Source organism: Rhamphochromis sp. 'chilingali' (assembly GCF_963969265.1).
Source record: "Rhamphochromis sp. 'chilingali' genome assembly, chromosome: 3".
NCBI lineage: Eukaryota > Metazoa > Chordata > Actinopteri > Cichliformes > Cichlidae > Rhamphochromis > Rhamphochromis sp. 'chilingali'.
The window spans coordinates 26,379,734-26,398,128 of NC_137931.1; the positions used below are offsets into that span (position 1 = coordinate 26,379,734).

The window sequence follows — 18,395 nt, forward strand, 5'->3', positions numbered from 1 at the left end:
TGCAGCAGCTCACAGATGAAAACGATCCTCAGTTATCTTTAGTAGAGAAACTTTGGAGAGCAAAGGTGTTTTCAATCTCTTCATCTGGAAGTGCGGGGCTTCCTCAGCCCGCCGTTCGCCTCGGGGCGCTTCCTTCCATCCTTACCTTCCGTCCTTCCTCTCCTCGGACAAGGCCATTGATTATCCAGAGCAGAGCCGGAGGGGAGCTTCGGCTCTGCTGCTCTGAGACGATCCCAATTAGCCAAATGACTGGAGTTGAGGAGGAGCAAATGGTTGTTCCCTGGCGGGCCGGCCGTGACCGCTCTCCGACTGATTAAACCCCTCATCATCATCATCTTCTTCTTCTGCTGCCGCCGCTCGTCATGAACGGCTGCTTCCAGAAACCCTCGCCCGTGTTGTGAGTGATTACCGAGCTCACTGCTGAGATTTTGTCTGAGCCCGACGCTGCGCAGGTTTGGATGGAGGAAAGCATTTCCGGGTCACACCAGCAGAGACGGTGGAATCCTGGGAATTATCAGGCACGCTGGAGGCCATCCTTTGATTAAGTGATTACCCGGTGTCGCCTCCTCTTCCCTGCTGATCGGGGTTAATTGTAAACAGAAGCTGCTTGTAGTCTGATCTGCTGTGGTGATGATACTCAGCCCCCCTCCCATCCCGTCTGTGCGCCCTAACGGTTTCCAAATGTGGCTGACATGTCAACGAACAAACGTGAACATCTGTGGTGAGGCATGGAAGCAGTCGTACAGAAACACAGAGGATTTTCAGCTCCACGAGGTTTACTCAGAAATCCAATCAAATTTTACAGGGAGTGCAGAATTATTAGGCAAGTTGTATTTTTGAGGAATAATTTTATTATTGAACAACAACCATGTTCTCAATGAACCCAAAAAACTCATTAATATCAAAGCTGAATGTTTTTGGAAGTAGTTTTTAGTTTGTTTTTAGTTTTAGCTATTTTAGGGGGATATCTGTGTGTGCAGGTGACTATTACTGTGCATAATTATTAGGCAACTTAACAAAAAACAAATATATACCCATTTCAATTATTTATTTATACCAGTGACACCAATATAACATCTCCACATTCACAAATATACATTTCTGACATTCAAAAACAAAACAAAAACAAATCAGCGACCAATATAACCACCTTTCTTTGCAAGGACACTCAAAAGCCTGCCATCCATGGATTCTGTCAGTGTTTTGATCTGTTCACCATCAACATTGCGTGCAGCAGCAACCACAGCCTCCCAGACACTGTTCAGAGAGGTGTACCGTTTTCCCTCCTTGTAAATCTCACGTTTGATGATGGACCACAGGTTCTCAATGGGGTCCAGATCAGGTGAACAAGGAGGCCATGTCATTAGTTTTTCTTCTTTTATACCCTTTCTTGCCAGCCACGCTGTGGAGTACCTGGACGCGTGTGATGGAGCATTGTCCTGCATGAAAATCATGTTTTTCTTGAAGGATGCAGACTTCTTCCTGTACCACTGCTTGAAGAAGGTGTCTTCCAGAAACTGGCAGTAGGACTGGGAGTTGAGCTTGACTCCATCCTCAACCCGAAAAGGCCCCACAAGCTCATCTTTGATGATACCAGCCCAAACCAGTACTCCACCTCCACCTTGCTGGCGTCTGAGTCGGACTGGAGCTCTCTGCCCTTTACCAATCCAGCCACGGGCCCATCCATCTGGCCCATCAAGACTCACTCTCATTTCATCAGTCCATAAAACCTTAGAAAAACCAGTCTTAAGATATTTCTTGGCCCAGTCTTGACGTTTCAGCTTGTGTGTCTTGTTCAGTGGTGGTCGTCTTTCAGCCTTTCTTACCTTGGCCATGTCTCTGAGTATTGCACACCTTGTGCTTTTGGGCACTCCAGTGATGTTGCAGCTCTGAAATATGGCCAAACTGGTGGCAAGTGGCATCTTGGCAGCTGCACGCTTGACTTTTCTCAGTTCATGGGCAGTTATTTTGCGCCTTGGTTTTTCCACACGCTTCTTGTGACCCTGTTGACTATTTTGAATGAAACGCTTGATTGTTCGATGATCACGCTTCAGAAGCTTTGCAATTTTGAGACTGCTGCATCCCTCTGCAAGATATCTCACTATTTTTGACTTTTCTGAGCCTGTCAAGTCCTTCTTTTGACCCATTTTGCCAAAGGAAAGGGTGTTGATGTCATTAGACCACACCCCTTCTCATTACAGAGATGCACATCACCTAATATGCTTAATTGGTAGTAGGCTTTCGAGCCTATACAGCTTGGAGTAAGACAACATGCATGAAGAGGATGATGTGGACAAAATACTCATTTGCCTAATAATTCTGCACTCCCTGTAACGCCGAGCTCCCATTACTGACTTTTCTAACGGTTTCTACTCACCTCATCATAACATTTAGGATTTTGTGTTTGCTCATGTTTGCTAAAAACTGCAGCTGGAAACATAAAGATGGAGATCTGAGGAAGACTCCAGCATGCAGCTGGAAGCTCACCTCATGAGTCATCTGAAGTTTGAAAAAAGCTTTGAAGAGCTAAAAAGTGGATCTTTTAGTCTTTGAACTCAAGAATTAATTCATGTTTATTTAACAGGAAGTGAAAATTGGTGAAGGTTTTCAAATCTAGTCTGAATATCCTGTTTATTCTAACAGTCGATACGTATTGATGTGGCTCAGTCTGTTAGCTCAGTTACTGTTTTAAAGATCAGCTGGAGAGGTCTGTTGGTTACTGCTCATTTCTGGTATGTAGTTTAGCTGTAATTTCTTTTCTAATTTTGTGACATTTTTTGAGGTTTTTATACATTTTATTGCAGTAAATCCCATTAGAACTGTCTCAGTGTGGAGACTTTATTTGAATTTACTAAAATGTGATTTTGAGTGAACGGTCCCATTGATGTGTGACTCTGCAGACATGTTGTCAAACCTCGCTGGTGCTGCTTTAAAAAGTGTCCTCGACCCTGAATCCACACAACAGGCTCGCACATACTTGATGTAATTGGCTCCTGATTGTCCCATTAACCTCTGAGGGGGTTCTGTGTAACAGATCCATATGCCCCCCCCCCCCCCCCCCCCCCCCCCCCCCCCCTCCAGCTGGCCCTGATTGTAATGACTGGCCTCTCCTGCTGACATGTCTGCAGAGAAGAGGGCAGGATGGTCCAGGGACCCTTAATTCTGCTACAACTCTGAATTATGCCACATTCAGAAGTTTGCAGATGACACAGCCATCATGGGGTGTATCTGGGATGATCAGGAAGAGGAGTACAGAAGTCTGGTGAGGAACTTTGTCGCATGGAGTCACACAAACCACCTGCAACTCAACACCTCAAAGACTAAGGAACTGGTTGTGGACTTCGGGAGGTCTAGAGCAGGTCCACTGCCGGTTCAGATAGAGGGGGAGGAGGTGGAGGTGGTCAACAAGTACAAGTACCTCGGGCTGTGGGTGGACAATAAACTGGACTGGTCATGCAACACAGAGCACCTGTATAAAAAAGCCCAAAGCCGACTGTACTTCCTCAGGAGGCTGAGGTCTTTTAACATCTGCAGGAAGCTCCTGAGGATGTTTTACCAGTCGGTGGTTGCTGGAGTACTTTTCTATGCTGTGGTGTGCTGGGGGAGCAGCACAGCAAAGAAGGACTCATCCAGGCTGGAGAAACTGATCAGGAGGGCTAGCTCTGTGGTCGGCATGAAGCTGGACACTCTGGTGACAGTGGCAGAGAAAAGGACATTAAAGAAACTGATGGACATTATGGACAATGCCAGGCATCCTCTGCACACGGCCATTAACAACCAGAAGAGTCTGTTCAGTGACAGGTTGCTTCTCCCAAAGACAAGAACTAACAGACTTAAAAACTCCTTTGTCCCACACGCCATCAGACTGTTTAACTCCTCTCTGGAGGGGAGAGGGAGGGGAAACAGGAGGACAAAGGAGGGGGGAACAACTAAGCTGTAGTGCCTCTTCACCTCACTGTGCAATACCTTTTGTGCAATACTTTTGTAAATAGTCAACGGTGCAATAGACTCAATACTTGAAATGTGCAATTCACTTGTATTTTTATTTTTTATTCCTATTTATTCTATTTATCCCCTTCGTATATTTTATTTATATTGTCTCTGTATTTATATATATGTGTGTGTGTATAACTCTGTAACTTCTGTCGGTGCTGTGCTTTTTTTGGAAATCGAATTTCCCAGAGGAACCCACCCGAGGGATTAATAAAGTTCTATCTAATCTAATCTAATCTAATTTGGGTGATATCCTGGCTACAGGGGGCGGGGTCATGTAGGTCAGTAGAACAGGTGTCCTGTCAAACAATGTGAGAGAGAGTTGGTCGTTACAGCCCTCAGCTGAGCATCCACACGTTGTTCTTATTTTTAAATTCTGCTTGGCGACTGTTTGATGACGAAGCTTTTGAATCAAAATGGTCAGAGTAAGGTCAGGATGTGTTTTCATCTCTCCCTCTCTCTCTCTCTGACAGAACAAGAGGAGAACTTTGAGTTCACCATCGTGTCGCTGACGGGGCAGACGTGGCACTTTGAAGCCACTTCCTACGAGGAGCGAGATGCCTGGGTTCAGGTCATCGAGAGCCAGATCCTGGCGAGTCTGCAGTCCTGCGAGAGCAGCAAGAACAAGGTGAGCAGAGTTCTCCTGGAGCCTTTCAGTCTCTTCATCGCACCATTTTCACATTTGTCCACATCAGGACCAACAAACATGCGAAATCGCCCTTTAATGCACACAAACACACACACGCGCGTTCACTCACATAATTAGAAAATAGCAATTACTGTAGCTCACATTGAGCCTCAGCCATTGCCATTTTCCACCTGCAGCAGGCGGCTGCGTCTCATTCGAGGCCTGATGTGTTTACGCCTCAGGCTCTCAGCCTTTTTATTGCCCTCCCACCCAAAAAGAAAGAAGAAGAAAAAAGACGCCGGCCCCCCCTCCCTTCACCAATTCCATTTGTGTATCGTGTTGTTCCTTCACTCTCCGACATTGATGCTCATAACCCAAAACAGCAGCGACTCACATATGCTCAGTGTTTTAAACATTTTTAGCCTAATTGAGAGACAGCGCTGTCAAGAACACAAGAGGTTGATCAGTGTTTAAATCCTATTTTTTTCTCCCTCAAACTGTAAAGTAAACATTTAGTCAAGAAAAGACGTGAGCCAGAACTGTTTTTTTTCTTCTTCTTTGTTTCAGTCTCGTCTGACAAGCCAGACAGAGGCGATGGCTCTGCAGTCGATCCGAAGCATTCGAGGGAACGGTCGCTGTGCCGACTGCGACACACCGAGTGAGTACAAACCACCCACAGTGTCAACAAAACCTTCACTAACACAACCATTACCCTTCAGTTTACTTCCTAAAAATAAACCATCAGACAGGTCAAGAAAGATGATTCTTAGGGTTCACGCAAGAATGCCTTCTGAGTATCTTCTTAATGGTCAGAGTTAAACTAGACTGAAAGGATTAATTATGTGTAAATGTGACACCATCCAAGAATGGGTCCAGTTATTTCAAGGAGTTGCATAATTTAAGTCCAATTCCTGAAACTCCGTCCATCCTTTAGGTTGTTGTGCAGGATGTTCAGCCTCTCACTGTCCAACTTAGGCTACGTTCACACTGCAGGTCTTAATGCTCAATTCCGATTTTTTGATCAAATCCAATTTTTTCTGTCTGCTTGTTCACACTACAAATAAAATGTGACAGCAAACGTGCTCTAGTGTGAACGCTCAAAGCGGCACGCATGCGCAAAAAAAAGACGTCACACACAACGCACTCTGTTTAGACCCAAACCAAACAGTATTATTTGAATGATGGCCGTTAATATAAAGACTTGTTTCGGACTTTACGTTTCCCAATTTTGCTTTAAGTTATAAAGTTATTTTGTTATTTACATATGGCCTAATAATTATCCTTATTGCTGTTTTAGAGAGGAGCGGTACTTCAAAGGATAGTTGCTGATTTCTGTCAGAATCTGCAACTATCTATGTACTATGTACTTATACAGTACAAATAAAATGTTCACGTTTCTCCAACGTTGTCTTCCCAACACTTTCACTAACATCTACACGGGATGACCAGGAAGCGTTCACGATGTCTTCTCGGTCGCTTCTCCGGTGCTGATAATTGGCGTCTGTCTTGTGTCACTGACGTAAAAGACGGATTTAATGCGACATGACCGTTCAAACAGCAGTCGCTTTCTAAAACATCAGATATGTATCGGATTCAGTACCACAAATGAAAGTGACCCAGATCCGATTTGAAAATATCGGATTTGTGCCGTTCACACTGTCATACCATGATCGGATATGGGTCGCATAGGGTCAAAAAAGTCGGATTTGATGCGCTTTTGCCTGCAGTGTGAACGTAGCCTTAGAGATGCAATCTCTCCCAGCAAGCAGGCCAATATTGTGAGCTTTTCTCAGATCATAATTCTTACAAATGCTCTTTTTGCCCATTTTTGAGACAATAGGAAGGAAGAATACAGTAATGCCTACATTCTTTCTTTATCACGTCACATTTAAACCGAAACCAAAAGAAAGAACTTAAGATATAAAATGACGGAGGTCATTTCCAGTTTTGTCCATTTGTTCCCGAATTCGATTTTTTTCGGATTTCAGTTATTGATTACAGACCAAGAAGGTCTGTAATGATGACCAAGGTCTAAAATTCTTCTAGCCTTGTTAGCCACCTTCTACCTACAAATAAAGAGCAATGATTGTCCGGTGCTGGCTTTTACCAACTGTTTAAATTTCATGTCTTGATCTTCCTCTGTAAACACAGTTTAAATAGATAAACTTCCTCATTGACCTTTAAAATAAAGGTTGTTTATCCAGAATTCTTACTTTTTAGGAACCCTTTTAATAATCTTTGTTTGTTATAACATATTTACATACATATTTATATACATAAACAATTAAACCGAAGTTCTTTTTTTTTTTTCCCCAAAAAGGGTATATTGTCTTTAATAGAGTGAACTTGTCTCCTTCAGACCCGGACTGGGCAAGTCTGAATCTTGGGGCCCTGATCTGCATTGAGTGCTCGGGAATCCACAGGAACCTGGGCACTCACCTGTCCAGGGTTCGCTCTCTAGACCTGGATGAGTGGCCGCTGGAGCTCATCAAGGTGATGTCGGCCATTGGCAACGAGCTGGCCAACAGCGTGTGGGAGGCCAACGCTCAGGGACGCCTTAAACCCGGACCGGACGCCAGCAGGTAGGAAATGTAGAAAACATCCAAGGAAAAGAGTTTGGCTCCACTGGGAGGTTTGAATTGGAAGTGTAGTCTGAAGGAATGACGAGATTCTAAAGATGACTGTGGTTGTTTCTGGTGCAGCAGGAAGTGACAGGATTACATCGAAGCTACAGGGAATAATTTCTCATAATCTCTCATCTCTCAGGTCAGGGCAGCAGTCCTGACGTTGCTTATTGGTTGGAAGTACTACTGTTTTTAAATAAATAGTGAATAGACGAGGACCCAGACATGAGCCTTGTGGAACGCCATTTCTAAAACTGTCTCCAAGAGAGAAGACATTCAGCAAAAACTTTACTTCCTATAAAGTGAGTCATTGTTGTGCTAGATCTTAGATCTCATTTTTTGTATATTGAAAGTTGGATATCAGTGCAGTGCTGCTTGCTGCAGGCAGGGAGCAGTGTTTCAGTGTGTGGCTCAGCAGGGTTCACACTGAGTGTGTTGATATTGACAGAAATGTCACACAATAAAAAGCCCACCTCTGTGTGTGCACTGTCTTGTAGACTACAGGGGATAGTAACAAATCGGTGAACTTCAGCGTGACGTTGGTGTTGATCAGCATGTACCTGCATGTTTGTTTGTGTGTGTGTGTGTGCGTGCATGCTGTGTAATTATCGGATGCTGCAGCCCTGGGAAGCCAGCAGCCATCATAACAAATTAGAGCTGACTGCCATCCGCATGAAGATCGACTTCCCCGTCCTCCCCCCCTCCACTCGCCCCCCTGACGCTCATTAGTCAACAGAAGCACTTTATAATTACTCCCCTCCAACACACACTGATGCACACTCACTTATATATACACAAACATTTTTACCCTACATGCACCGAGACAAAACAAATACATGTAAACAAATGAATATTAAAAGCAGTGTTCCTTTAGTGAGTCCAGCTATCCGAAATATATTCAACATGCCAACTCAAGCAGCACAACAACTGTATGAAAACTGTACACACAGCTATACTTTCTGCTGTGCTTTTTTGAGATTTAGTGCTTGTGTCACTTATTACTCGTCCTCTTAACAAAGGTTTAAATGTGTCAGACTTAATTGTATTAATTTCAGAGAAAATATAAATTCCTGATCGTGGACCCATCATCCTAATCAATTAAACATACATTGAGCTGAAACTGCAATGCAATCACAGTAACAAAATTTACAAAGTCCTTCATATTTTCAGCTAACAGAGAAACTTGAAGGATTTTATTCTTGATTACATTTATGCTTAACTAGTTTATGGTTTGGGGGTTTTTTCTGCTAAAAACAAAAGCAGACAAAAATATTCATGCAAGATCTTCACAGCCTAGTAATAAGACTTGAATCTCAGGTTAGTGTGCATGAGAAATCAAATTTTCAGTATAAAAACAATGTAAACGTACTCACAATAATTTTTAAATAACTACATTAAAGCCAAATTAATATCAGTAAGAATTAAAGTGATGCGAGTGAATACAGCACTTAAAAATATGTATACAATAAATCAAAATCCAGGTTAAAGTTGGACATAAAAACACAAGGAGATGCCTACAGTCAATATATTTGAGTTCAGCTTTACGACTGTATCTGCTTAGCTGAATACACACAACACAAAAACACACACACTCACTCACACTGAGCGATCCTTGGATATCGACGTGCCATTAGCCCTCCTCCATCAGGGCACTAATGCTTTTATTGTTGCTCATGTTCCTATTTATTTATGAATCTGAAGCATGTTTCCCCCTGAAGAGATTAGAGGAGGAGGTCAATATTATCTCAATTAACCCGCGACGCTCCACTGCAGCTCCATCTCTCTCCTCCCCTCTCTCCCCCATCGCTGTCCTGTCGATAGTATTTATCAGTCCATTCCTTAAGTGGCTCGCTGTTTGTCGTTTCCCCTCCATAAATCCTGGTTTTCTTTCTATCTTTACTCCTCCTTCTCTGATTTTTCCATCGTTTCTCCACCTCTGACTGCTATTTTTTACCCTGTGACTTCTACACCTTCTGTGACTGGCTTTTTTTAGTCCTGCATTTCACCTCTAAGATTACACAAAGGCTATTTTAACCCTCCCGATGTTAAAGCTGGAAACCTGTTTTGTTCTGGGCACTCAAAAATTACTCAAGATTTAATTATTAACCCTCTAGTAAGACATTCACCTAATAATTGTTTATTTTCCTATTGTATTGTACTATTAGTCTAAACAAAATAAGCAAATGAAAAGACACTTTTTCTAAATTATAAGTCAGGGTGTTGTGTGAAATTTTTACACTGATAGTGGCTACTATAAGGTTGTTTAACAGCATCTGTGTTTCCAAATCCACACCTGAATTTTTCTTAAATTTTCTCACAGGTTTTTTTAAACTTATGTGTATAACAGGATGTAGTTGAAGTGCTAAAATGCTGCCTTTGTCCCTCATCATAGTAGTATTTATCCATGGAGGGGTCTCTCACACGTTCCCTGAGACACAGTGGGAGGAAGGCGTGGAGCTTTTATGACAGCTTTATGGAGTGCCAGTGACGGTCTATGAAATGATATGTAGAAGCTGTGTCACCGAGGTTGCATTCACTCAACGCCTACTGCTCCTCTGAAATTACAAACCATCGCTGGGGTTACAGGAATGTAACTGCTGATAAATACAAACCAATACAGTCGCACTAAAAACACAAAACTTGTGTGGAGGGGGTTAAAAAACATCATATGCTATGCTAACCATCAATGATATTTTCTTAGCCTTCAAGAGAGTATCAGCTGCATATAAATATAGTAGAAATTGATAATTACCTTGATTTGTCAAAGGGTGGTCTTGCTGGAGCCACTTAACATTATGTTTTATTCCTCTGGGCACCCATTTAGGTAAAATTTTTAACTGTTAGATTTAAATAGAAGTCCACAATAACATGGGGGAGAAGCTATTGAGAACTGGTACATATTTGCCTTCTCAGATCACACGATTCTGGCACAACTTCACTTCATGGAGAAGAGCAAGCATGTAAAAATCCTGAAATTCTAACATTTGTGCTATGAAGAACAACTTCATTGCTTGACCAACATGTCCTGTCCTGTAGCCTTCGAAGGAAGAGTCGATCAGATTAATGAAATGTTGTAGTTAAACTGTGTAACTTCAGAAAATAGTGTAAATGTGGCCAGATTTGAGTTACACTCAAAAGTAAATAAACCTAAAATCGACATGAGGATGAGGAGTTGTGGAGCCCCACTCTGCTGTTGACATATTTACCATTTTTGGTATGGAAATGCATCTACTTACATCATTTAGTGGCTTAACGTCCTCTTGCATTGTGCACTAAATTACTGCAAATATGTGAAAACATCATCCAAATCATAAATCTCTCCACATTCAACAAGAACCGTGACTAAAACCTGTGTAAAAGAAGAGGAATTGGTTGAGGAACGAGACAAGGCCGGCAGAGGCTTTGTCCAGGCAGCAGGAGGGATGGGAGGGAGAGTAAGGGAAGAGGAGGTTGGGAGGGGTGGCTGATAGATGGAAAAATGCCCTCCCCTCGTGGTCTCTCAAGTGAGTAATAGAGGCCGAAATTTCATTTTGCAAGTGGCTGATTTAATGATCCAAAGGGTAATTAATGGCCTGATTATCTTAATGTTAAATATGGCCAGCAGCAATTACGCTGACCTCCTGTCTGTCAAGGTCTGGCCCCCCACTCTCGCCTCCCAATTAGGTCCTGTTTGGAGGTTTGGTGGGGGGGGTGGAGAGAAGGAGGAAGAGTGAGAATTAGAGGAAAGGAAAGGAAAGGAATGGACGGAAGAAAGAGGAAGCGTGTAGAATGGCAGAACAAGAGGGAGGTACAACGAAAGGTGAGGGGAAGATAGGTAGAAAACAAAGAGGAGGCAGAAATTTGGAGGGAAAAAAGAAGTGATGCTGGGAGGAGGTTGGATGGATGAGAAGAGGAGGCGCATTAGTATGACCGTCAGTATTAAACTCCTCCATTTTTTTTCTCTCCTCCCCTCCTCTGTCAACTCCCCCGGTGGACCGGAGGGAGGAATTATGTTCGGAGAGATCGCGCCTCACCTCCGTGGCGTCGCCCCCCCATCCAATGAGATATGTGACAGGGCCGAGCCCCGCCATCTCCAGCTGTTGTCATCATCTCTTTATCTTCCCCGGTTCGTCCTCCTCCCCGCGCGTCTGCCCACAGCGACGGCTGGTCCAGGTCTCATTAACATCAGCGAGTACTGTCGCTGCTAATCGTTTTAGGGCTGGAGCTCATCGCGCCGAATGCAAGGTCTTGCCACGCCTGCTCAGCGCTGCAATGCTTCACAGTGAGGGGAGATACTTGTTGACGTGCGTCGCTCGCAGTGGCAAAGAAGGGAACAGGGCAGGTTGGGTACAGTGTGGATGAACACCAACTGTGCCAGCTCTGCTGCGCCAGAGGGATCCTGTTAGAAGTATTTATTTTCTTGCTGCTCACAAACCACAAAAAGGCTCCGTTGTCCTCTAAACGTTCCAATTAACCTCTGGCTGCCCCGCGGTCAGCCGTCATCACCTCAGCTGGCGTGGTCGCCCGGTGCCACGGCCCAGCTGAGGCCACCGCTGAAGGGGCTGCTAAGTTTGGGCTCTCTGCCCATCCCGGAGCACCCACAGGGGCCTCGCAGGCTCCGTCGACACTGCTGCCGCAACACCCCGAGTCTCCGGTTCTCGGCGCCGCGGCTCATTGTTTTAATTACGTGTCAAGTGGCGCATCAACACCAGCACCTTAGGCCTGCTCGGGCTCAGCGTGTTAGCAGGCCTGAGCGGACAGCAAGTGACAGCACCGCTAATCCAAGCTCCTGGCCACTGGACTGGGAAGGTGATTGCTGGCAACATGGTTGGCGGCTCCCTCCCTCCCCCTCCACCGTTACTTCTCTCACGCCAACTGCTGACCTGTCGCAGAGGGTCAGCGTCTTCCCCTGTTTATGTACACACACACACACACATCTGAGTATGCTCAAAGCCTGTGTTCATTGTTTCACTGAGATCTTCTGCTGAGATGGAGATGATAAACCAAACGCTGTCCAGTGCTTCCAGTCAGTTACCTGCAGCCATACTACCAGCAGTATATGCGCCTCTGAATCATGAATCATGGTGATATCAAGGATTCAAACAGGTTTATTATTACTATCAATTCACTGCTCGTTAACAGATTTTAAAAAAGAGTTTACGTCCTGCTGAAAGCCGTCACATCAGTTTTCAGTGTGAACAACAGGGGGAGGCAGAGGTATGTAGATGCTGGGGAGCCACACCTTAATTAGACAGTAGAAAAATGAGCGTGAATGAGGTCGGCAAAAGGATGAACTCGCAGGGCCATGCATCGCGGTGCCGCCACGCACTTAACATCGGGGCCCGCATGACAAATGCGTGGCCAGTAATAATTCAGCAGCAGGTCTGTCGGCGCTGGGAGCCAGGAGAGGGGAAAGAAAAAGGGCCCTTTATGGGAACAGATTAGTCTTGTTCCCCCCTAAGAAAAGGCCAGCGCTAACAGATTTAAAATTAGACCGGGGGCTTTTAATCTGGACCGGGGTGCAGGTGCAGCGGGCGGCCCGACAAGGCAGCAGGATTGGGCTCAGGGGACCAGATGGGGCGACCAGGAGGAATGGGGCAGCCACATCACAACATAATTGCCCCCCAGGGTCAGAGCCAGTGGTGGGGAGGAGGGGACAGCCCTGCTTCATATCCCATAAAACCCAAACTGATATCCTCCACTCACACACACACCTCCCCCTCTCTACTGTGTGATCATAACACAGATTGGACTGGTGTGATTTGAGATGGACACATGCAGATCAGATGGTGATACAGGACGATTTGAAGTTATTAATTACAGCCAGTCACTGATGGAGGTCCTTAGCCTCCCTCGGGTGTCAGAGGTGTTTGCGGCCACCTCATTTTAATTCATGTTGGCGGTTCATGCATAAAAACACAAAAGATTATCACATATTTCTATTATTCATCAGCTCTTTTTAAGGAATAGGGGCAGTTTGAAATTTTTGTTAATTTGTTGTATGTTAGCCTCATTTTGCTACAGAAACTGCTGACTGACTGACTGAGTGCTGTTGAGCTTAGGGGCTCCAAACAGGGCCGAGTACAGCCTGCTCTGTTAGTGGACTTTTGGCCAAAGTATATGAGACTTCAGTTGAAATGTAGCATCGATTTTCTGAACCAAACTCAATCCAAACCCTAAACATTTGCCCATAGTTCAAATTTTCTATCATATTTAATTCGTTTACTGCAGTTTTTTGTTACTGTGTTCAGGTATGAATACCTGGAGAGAGGTAGTTTACTTGTCTGCCCTTCGTAAGTAATAGTATGAACTGATGGGCTGTACGAAGTACTTTGAACCCTAAATCAAAACTACTTTAGTCTAAGAGCTGTGAATTAGCAGAATAGGTCCAGACACCAAAGGCAGTGGAGTAAATGTGTTTAAAGAATGAGGCATCACACCTCCAACCCTGCATTTAGTGAACACCCAGCTTTGCCACCTGAACTACAGCCACCCTATTTAACATGCATGTGGGCAGAAGTGTCAGGCCTGAAATAGATGTCACCGTGTCTCCCATGAGGCCGGACTCACTCTGTATCCGTATGCATGCGTGGGATTATCTGCATACATGTGTGCTCGTGTATCCATTTGTGCAGATCGAGCCGGGCTCTGTTTCATCTGCAGCGGATAACTAGCTGATCCCGCCTACCATCATCTCTCTGTTATTATCTGCAGCCCCTGCAGATCCGAGGCGGCCCCATGGCCTGCATTTTAAACAGCACACACACACCCGCGCGCGCACACGCACACACACTCGCAGAGAGGAAGCCTCCTGACAGGCAGGGCCAGTGCAAACGTTGAAAAATAATTGGCCCCTACATTCTAATTCATCTGTAAAAGGGAGGCCTTGATTAAATTAGTCCTAATAGACATTATTTTGTACATGACTGCCCCGCCGCTGTTCGTAACCGCGTCCCCCGACTCGCCTAACAAGCCCTCCAATTTACTATTGACATTAAGCCTGCTGACACGAGCCAATCACCGGACCATTCATCGTTTGTCATCGCGGCGAGGTTATGCTAATGCGGGCTAAAAGCACAAACTAAATGCACATTCTTTATGCCTGAGTCATCAGATTAACCTCGCTGTCCTCTGCCCTCCCTCCCCTGCCTTATTTTAATAATGAAGAAATAAATAACGCTCTCCACATGCGTGACTCGGTCCGTCCTCTCAGCTCGCCGGATTCTCTGGGCTCCTGCTCGCCGTAAGCCAGCGGGGGCTGGCTCCTGGAGCAGAAATGAATCTGTGCGCCGTCGGTACGAGTCCCCCTTCCTCCCCGCTCCCCCTCCTCCCTTTGGCTAATTGGCTCAGTCGGCAAATTGCTCATACAATAAAGAAAAGGGAGAAAGGGGGTGGAAAAACTCGAGGACAGAGTTCTCCTCGCGTCGGCCGGTAATGTGTTTGGATTGAATGGGTTCACTGCGAGCTGCGGCCGGCTGGTAAACATTTCAAACACTGAGCCATGACAATACACTTAAGAAAAATTGTCCTCTTTTATTTGTGATTTGTGCTAATTCACACATTGTGTTCACATCTTTTAGAAGGAAGTGATTTGTTTGTGGTTTTCACTCATGCATTTAGTGAACGCGTTTTATGCCTCAGAAATGAAAGCAAAGCACAGAAAAGAGGACTTTGTTCGGGTGAGGAAAAGGGTTGGATGTTTGTCCAAGAAGTTAAATTCTCAGGGTATTTTTAAAGAGTTTGGATTTCATAAATATCTATTAAAATACAACAGACTTGTTCAATAATAGAATGGTAGGACTTGTTTCCATCAGTATTCCCACCAACAGAACATTGAAAAGACAAATGACCAACCGTATTCCTTAGATATTAAAATCTGAAGAATATAAATTGGACACAGTTACTGTGACATCACCCACTGCAGTGGTCCCCAACCATTTTTGCACCACGGACCGGTTTAATGTCAGACAATATTTATATGGACCGGCCTTTAAGGTGTCTCGGATAAATACAACAAAATAAAACGATACCACAGTTTTTGTCTTGGTCGTATTTTGTAAATATAAGAATAAACGCGAATTCACTGTGTAATTGTGTATTATAAAAAAGTGTATTAGCAGCGTCCTCCTGAAATGCACCAAAAACATTGAGAGTAACATCCTCCTCTCTGCCCCTTAATGCTCGCTGCTATGGTAACGCCTAAATATTTATTTCAAAATAAAAGACCCAGGGAAACAGAGTTAACGATAAAAACCCTGAACACCATCAATTTCATCCCGAGCCTAAAATCTCGCGGCTGGGTACCAAACCGGTCCAGACTTTAGAGGGAAAACCAGCACACCGCAGACCACGGCCTCTCTGTGTGAGGATCTAAACGTATTCTACGCTAGATTCGACGCAGCGAACACCATGAGACCGGACAGTGTGCGCACCGCGGATGACGTCAGTGCGCACACTGTGTCTGAGGAGGATGTGCGGAAGTGCTTCAGGAAGGTGAACGCGCGCAAAGCTACTGGTCCGGACGGGATTCCCGGCCGCGTCCTCAAGTCATGCGCGGCTCAGCTGGCTGGAGTGTTCACACACATCTTCAACCTTTCCCTCTCTCTGTCTGTAGTCCCAGCCTGCTTCAAAATGGCCACCATCGTCCCTGTACCCAAATCCTCCACCATCTCCTCATTGAACGACTGGTGACCTGTAGCCCTGACCCCCATCGTAAGCAAATGCTTCGAGAAGCTGGTCAGGGACTTCATCTGCTCTGCACTACCCGACTCACTGGACCCTCTACAGTTTGCATACCGCCACAACAGGTCCACTGATGATGCCACAGCCCTGACACTACACACTGCCCTGTCACACCTGGAGAAGAGAGACACGTATGTGAGAATGCTGTTTGTAGATTACAGCTCAGCATTCAATACCATCGTTCCCTCGAAGCTGGACAGGAAACTGCAGGATCTAGGACTGAGCAGCTCCCTCTGCAGCTGGATCCTTAGCTTCCTGTCTGACAGACGCCAGGTGGTCAGACTGGGCAGCATCACCTCATCCCCCATCACACTGAACACTGGTGCTCCACAGGGGTGTGTACTGAGCCCTCTCCTGTACTCACTCTACACCTACGACTGCACAGCCACTAACAGCTCCAACATCATTGTGAAGTTTGCGGACGACACTACAGTGGTGGGTCTTATCACCAACGGTGATGAGACGGCTTACAGGGAGGAGGTCAGCGCCCTGACCCACTGGTGTCAAGACAACCATCTCACCCTCAACGTCGCAAAGACAAAGGAGTTGATAGTGGACTTCCGGAGGTGCAGAGAAGTACACACCCCCATCACCATCAACGGCGCTGCTGTGGAGAGAGTGAGCAGCTTCCGGTTCCTTGGAGTACATCTGGCTGAGGATCTTACGTGGTCAGTACACACAAACAAAACAGTGAAGAAGGCGCAGCAGCGCCTCTTCTTTCTCAGGAGACTGAAAAGATTCGGCATGAGCCCCCGCATCCTCAGGACCTTCTATCACTGTGCCATTGAGAGCATCCTCACTGGATGCATCACCACCTGGTATGGCAACAGCACCGCCTACAACTGCAAAGCTCTCCAGCGAGTAGTGCGGTGCTCTGAACGGATAATTGGAGGTGAGCTTCCCTCCCTCCAAGACATCTACAGGAAGCGCTGCCTGAGGAAAGCGGGGAGGATCATCAAGGACTCCAGTCACCCCAGCCATAAACTGTTCAGACTGCTTCCATCAGGAAGGAGGTTCTGCAGCATCCGGTCCCGTACCAGCAGACTGAGAGACAGCTTTTTCCATCAGGCCATCAGACTGCTGAACACGTCATAGACACCTCAGCTTCACTACTGGAACTTCAACATTATGCACTCCACACTGTATATAAATGCCACTTGTTTTGCACATATTCAACTCTGTATATTTTATATATTTTATTATTATTATTATTATTTTTATTATTTTTATTTATTTATTTTTTTACTATTTAATTTGTAAAATGTGTATACACACACACACGTAGGAAAATATTTAGTATACACATCCAGAAATGCATACACTATTATATATTGTACATATATTTATTAGTTTCAGGTTGGCCATTCTTGTATTTTGCTCGTTTGTGTTGTTGTGTTTGCACATCTCTGCTGCTTGTGGGGCTCGCACACAAGAATTTCACTCGCATGTGCTGTGCCAGTGTGCCTGCACATGTGATGTGACAATAAAAAGTGATTTGATTTGATTTGGCCCAGGGGTTGGGGACCGCTGACCTACTGGTTTAAAGAGTCCTGTTTTAAAGCCTTCATCACACCGGATGGACTCACTTTTGGAGCCTGCCTCTAGTGGCCATTAGAGAAACTACATGTTTTGATAGTAACTTATCACTTCCTCTTTTGGACCGGTGACAGGAGGCCCTGAAATTCCCACAGAGGAAGCCTTTTTCAGTTTGATGTAGACAGTAAGTCAGGTTATTCCCAACAGGAGCAGTCAACATTGAGTAGAGCATCCATCTGGTTACATACTGTTGTTGTGGTATAATTGTAACCTGTTTAACCCTGTTAGGGCAAAGTCAGTAATAAAAAGTGACCCTATTCTTAGTGGGGGGTTTATTTTTGGGGGAGGGGTTTAGTTTGTTTTTGTGGTATCCTGATAGCTGAGACTTGGGAGAACTATTTTAAAAGCCAATAGCAGTATGTATACCTGTTAATATGACAGTGTGCAGGCTTGTTACATCTTGATCAAAGAACCACTTATCCAAATATTATTTATTTATGAAAGAATCAAGAGGTTTAATCTTTGTTTGCAGACTTTTGATTCAGATAAAACATGTAGGCTCTTTAATTGTCAAAAATACTGAATATAAATGTATGGACAAATTCAAGGCATCTTCACATGTGATTCATGGCCATATCATCGTGATCTCGTCAGATCTTAGATGTCTCTAAACCAAATGGGCCAGACTTCAGTGCCAAAAAGGTGCTGTTATAACCCAGATATCGATTTTTTTTTCTGGAAATTGCATTTTAAAAATTGTGAGAAGTCTGATATTTGAGGACAAGACAATTACCCTTTCACAGCTTTGAATATGCTATTAAAGGGTAAGGAGTGTCTTCTCCTTGGATTAAAGGTATCTTTGGGAAACTTTCCCAATAGGACGAGTGTTTTCT

The 18,395-nt window shown here is 44.8% G+C and overlaps 1 protein-coding gene across 6 annotated transcripts in view; it reads left to right on the forward strand.

The window, feature by feature from the left end:
- agap1 (ArfGAP with GTPase domain, ankyrin repeat and PH domain 1) overlaps positions 1-18,395 on the forward strand; it is a 189,880-nt gene that overhangs the window by 161,523 nt on the left and 9,962 nt on the right. For all 6 annotated transcript variants that reach the window (XM_080878086.1, XM_080878085.1, XM_080878082.1 and 3 more), the window contains 3 exons: positions 4,467-4,621; positions 5,189-5,279; positions 6,981-7,203. In XM_080878086.1, coding sequence (XP_080734212.1) covers positions 4,467-4,621; positions 5,189-5,279; positions 6,981-7,203 — 469 coding nt within the window. The remainder of the gene's footprint in view (positions 1-4,466; positions 4,622-5,188; positions 5,280-6,980; positions 7,204-18,395) is intronic.